Source organism: Tauraco erythrolophus, chromosome 2 (genome assembly GCF_009769465.1).
Source record: "Tauraco erythrolophus isolate bTauEry1 chromosome 2, bTauEry1.pri, whole genome shotgun sequence".
Classification (NCBI taxonomy): Eukaryota; Metazoa; Chordata; class Aves; order Musophagiformes; family Musophagidae; genus Tauraco; species Tauraco erythrolophus.
In genome coordinates, this window is record NC_141466.1 from 117,565,457 (window position 1) to 117,569,083 (window position 3,627).

Sequence of the window (3,627 nt, forward strand, 5' to 3'; positions counted from 1 at the left end):
GCTTCAGACAATCCAGACCCTGGAGACCAGAGGGAAAATCTGGAGCAAAGAAGATGTACCTTCAGTGCAAGAGCATCCGGTAAGCTGAGGTGGAAGAGGACGAGATTGGAGAACGCTTAAGCAAACTGGACACAAACAAGTCCCTGATGGGCCTCAATGGAGTGCACCTTCAAGCACTGAGGAAGCTGGCAGACTGAACTTGTAAGGCCACTCTCCATAATCTTTGAATGATCATGGTGATGGAGAGAGGTGACTGAGGACTGGAGGACAGCAAATCCACCTAGACTTTAGACTTCACACCATTTGCCAGAAAATCCTCATGGAGAAGCTGAAGCAGCATGGACTGGATGAGCAGACAGGGAGGTGGACTCAAAACTGGCTGAACGGCTGTGCCAAGAGGATGGTGACCAAGCCTAGTGTTCAAATGACTTCAAGTCTAGTTGGAGGCCTGGAACCACCAATGAACTTTAAGACAAGGGGCACAGCCAGCAGCTGGAGGGAGGTGGTCCTTCCCCTCTGCTGTGCTCTGCTCTGGGCTCCCCAGTGCAAGACAGACATGGCCATATTGCAGAGAACCCCCACCCCAGTAAACCACCCAGTGGTCCCCCCAGGTTCTGTTGGGAGTCAGAATGTTGGTCAGTTGGCCTTTCTCATTCCTGCCACTCTCTACTCTGCCGGGAGGCTCTCACCAATGCCAAGATGGTGCTGAGTGCTGACATACGGTCAACCTGGGGCTGCAAGAGAAACGAGAGACGTCTTCTCCTCCTCCAGGAGGAAATGGTCATTGCCAAGGACATCAAGCATGGAGAAAGGTGCCAGAGCCATCCCATAGTCAATGTCAGCAATAGCTCTCTCTTCTGAGCCAAGAACAGTTCCTCGTAAATGGTGTTCCCTGAAGAAAGAAAACCGAGTCATGCCTCTTCCTGCCATTGTGGGTTTGACAATGCTTTCTGATTCCGTTGTTGCAGGTTCCAATTTCCTGTTACTGGTTGCAATAGTGTCACTCCTGGGATCCACACTTGAATTCCAAAATAAAAGGATATTTTATCTCTCCTGACTGTGTCTGCTAGACTATATTCTAGACAAAGCAGACATTGTTTTGTCATAAATCGTGGTGTCAGGCAAGGCCATGCTGGAGAGAAGCCCCGCCCCCTGCCCGGGAGGGCCCCGCCCACGTTCCATTGGGCTCCGCCCCCGTTCCATTGGGCTCCAGACAACCTTTGTTCAGTCAGAGCCGGCAGCCACCGGAGACAGCAGGAGGGAGCTGTGCGGGTACGGAGCAGTGCCAGAAGGAGGCAGGGTCTGACCCGGCAGCACCAGGGCGGCACTGGGAGCAGCTCCCCACGTGCCATCCTCACTGCGGCCGGCTGGGCCACGTCCTCAGGGCACTGCCAGGGCACTCCTGTCCCGGGCGCGATGGGCCAGGCCAGCTGCTGCTGCAGCTCCAGGTGGGCTCCCCTCGCGGCTCGGGGACGCGCGGGCACAGCCGGGCCCCGCAGCAGCGGCCCTTCTCATGCCCGCCGCGCTCTGCTCTGCAGTGAGGCGTTCGAAGAGGCCGAGGCCGTGCTGAGCGCGGACGTGCGGCTGACACGGGGCCGCAAGAGGAGCGAGAGGCGCCTTCTCCTCCTCCAGGAGGAGCTGATCATCGCCAAGTTGCGGTCAGAGCCTGCGAGCCCCGCTGCCTTTGCCCCAGCCCCAGCCCCCCAGGGCAGGGACAGCCTGGCACCAGCCCCAGGCCCCGGCACCTTGGGGCTGGACATGCCAGTGGCCGTCCCAACGCATGGGGGGGATCCCAAGGAGGCCACCTCCAGCTCCCTGTGCCTCTCTTCTCTGCAGACATGGCACCACCGTGCGTCCACAGCTGCGCCTGGCCCTGGACCAGCTGTGGGTGCTGACCAGCAGGAAGGAGGCAGCAGGGGAGGAAGCAGAGGAGGTGGAGGAAGGCAGCGATGAGGACGGAACCTCCGTCATCCTCATCTGGCCCACCGGCTCCTGCATTGCCACTTTTAGGTGAGCTGTGGTGCCACGTCCCATGGAGAGGTTCCAACCATGCCCACGACACACTGTGAATGGCCTCTGCCCTCCGGGCAGCGCCTGGGCAGGGAGCGGGCAGCGCAGCAGCAGGGATGGATGGATGGATGGATGGATGGATGGATGGATGGATGGATGGATGGATGGATGGATGGATGGTGGGGCAATTCCACATCCTGCATTCCCTGCCCACCCGCTTCTGGTCCCCAGGAGGGAAGGGCAAAAGCAGCTGCTCTGGCAGGACAGAGGGAGCCAGGGCATGGGCAGCACCTCTGTCCTGCCCCACAGGGCTTCCACCCGCCCCTGTGTCCTTCCCCATGGGGCAGGTCTGTGCAGGCACCCGCCACTGCCCAGGGGCTGGGGGACGGCAGGGCCTGACGCTGTTTCTCCTCTCTTCCTGCAGCTCGCAAGCGCAGAAGAAGCTGTGGGTGGGCGTGCTGCTGGGGTAAGCCGGGGGGATGCTCCAGGCGCAGATGGACTGGGGAACACAGTTCCTCGGCTGGGGAGAGGTGTCCCCGCGGCTGCGGGTAGCTCTCAGGCAGAGCTGCCTGACAAGAGAGAAGAGGCAGCTTGGAGCTCAGCCAGCTCTCTCCATGTCCCTTCCCGGTTCACAGGACACCAGAAGGAGCACACAGAGCCCGAGTGACCCAGCTTCCATCCCTCAAACTCCTGGAGAAGGAGCTGAGCCGCCGCCATCCCGTGAGTGTCTCTCTGGTCTGGGCTCTGTCCCGAGCGCTGGTCCTCCAACCAAGGATCAGAAGCATCGCTGCTCACCTTCTTCCACTCCTCCTCTCTTGCCCAGTGGAGGACATTCAGTGCTAGGAGCGTGGAGAGACTGCTGGAGCGCCAGGCAGAAGTAAGAAGCACATCTGCCTGCAGTTGGTGGCGCCAGGTGGCTGCTCAACGGCAACTCCTGGTGTTGCGAGGCTGCTCTCTAAGCACAGCCTGGTTCTTGCAGGATGGTGCCAAGCAAGGGCCTCTGCCGGCCCCATCTGGAAATGGAGGGCGACTTCACCACTCAACAGGTGGGTTTGGGAAAGAAAGGCAACCTCCTGCAAGTGGTGGAGCTGTGCTCGCTTGTCCCTTGAGTGTCACCATGCAGGCTGGGTAGCCAAAGGGAGAACGTCACCTGGAGAAGCAAGGACACCCGCTCGTCAGCGGCCGCTGGACGTGAATGTGTGGGGACAAGGAGCCTCTGCTGCTGGCCACAGCTTGGAGGAGGGCAGGGCGAGGGCTGGGCCAGGCTGTCCCAGTGGCACGCCGGCGCTCCGGCACTCAGGAGCCTGCGAGCCGCAGCCGATGAGCTCGATCCGCGGCTCCAGCTGCTGGCTCCCTTCCCGTCCTGCCGCACTGCTAAGTACCATGCCGCGGGCAGGGCAAGGCAGGCTGCAGGAGCGCTGGCCTGCCAGTCTCCATTGACGGGCTGTTGCTCTGTTTTCCTTTGCAGCAGGAGGGAGCAGCGGGAGGAGGTGGTGGCGGCTGCCCTGGCCCTTTGCTCAGCGGCGGACCCCGACCGCTGCCCAGGTGCCAGGGCAGGCAGGCTCCAGCTGCAGCAAGGCGCTCTTTGGGAAGCCCCTGGCAGCCCTCTGTGGGGAG

General features: G+C 61.2%; 1 protein-coding gene across 1 annotated transcript; it reads left to right on the plus strand.

The window, feature by feature from the left end:
* Positions 1 to 1,416: 1,416 nt before the first annotated feature.
* Positions 1,417 to 3,142, plus strand: LOC147529304 (uncharacterized). Its single transcript, XM_086626356.1, has 7 exons — positions 1,417 to 1,448; positions 1,539 to 1,658; positions 1,837 to 2,010; positions 2,435 to 2,476; positions 2,646 to 2,730; positions 2,834 to 2,887; positions 2,990 to 3,142. The coding sequence occupies exons 1-7, from the start codon at positions 1,417 to 1,419 to the stop codon at positions 3,140 to 3,142; spliced, it is 660 nt and encodes a 219-aa protein (XP_086482482.1).
* The last annotated feature ends 485 nt before the right edge of the window (positions 3,143 to 3,627 follow it).

Excerpts from the sequence above, each read along its gene's own strand:
- LOC147529304 (XM_086626356.1), top strand. The coding sequence starts at position 1,417 with ATGGGCCAGGCCAGCTGCTGCTGCAGCTCCAG. Across the intron at positions 2,011-2,434 it reads TCCTGCATTGCCACTTTTAG|CTCGCAAGCGCAGAAGAAGC; the intron begins GTGAGCTGTGGT and ends CTCTTCCTGCAG. Across the intron at positions 2,731-2,833 it reads AGCTGAGCCGCCGCCATCCC|TGGAGGACATTCAGTGCTAG; the intron begins GTGAGTGTCTCT and ends TCTCTTGCCCAG.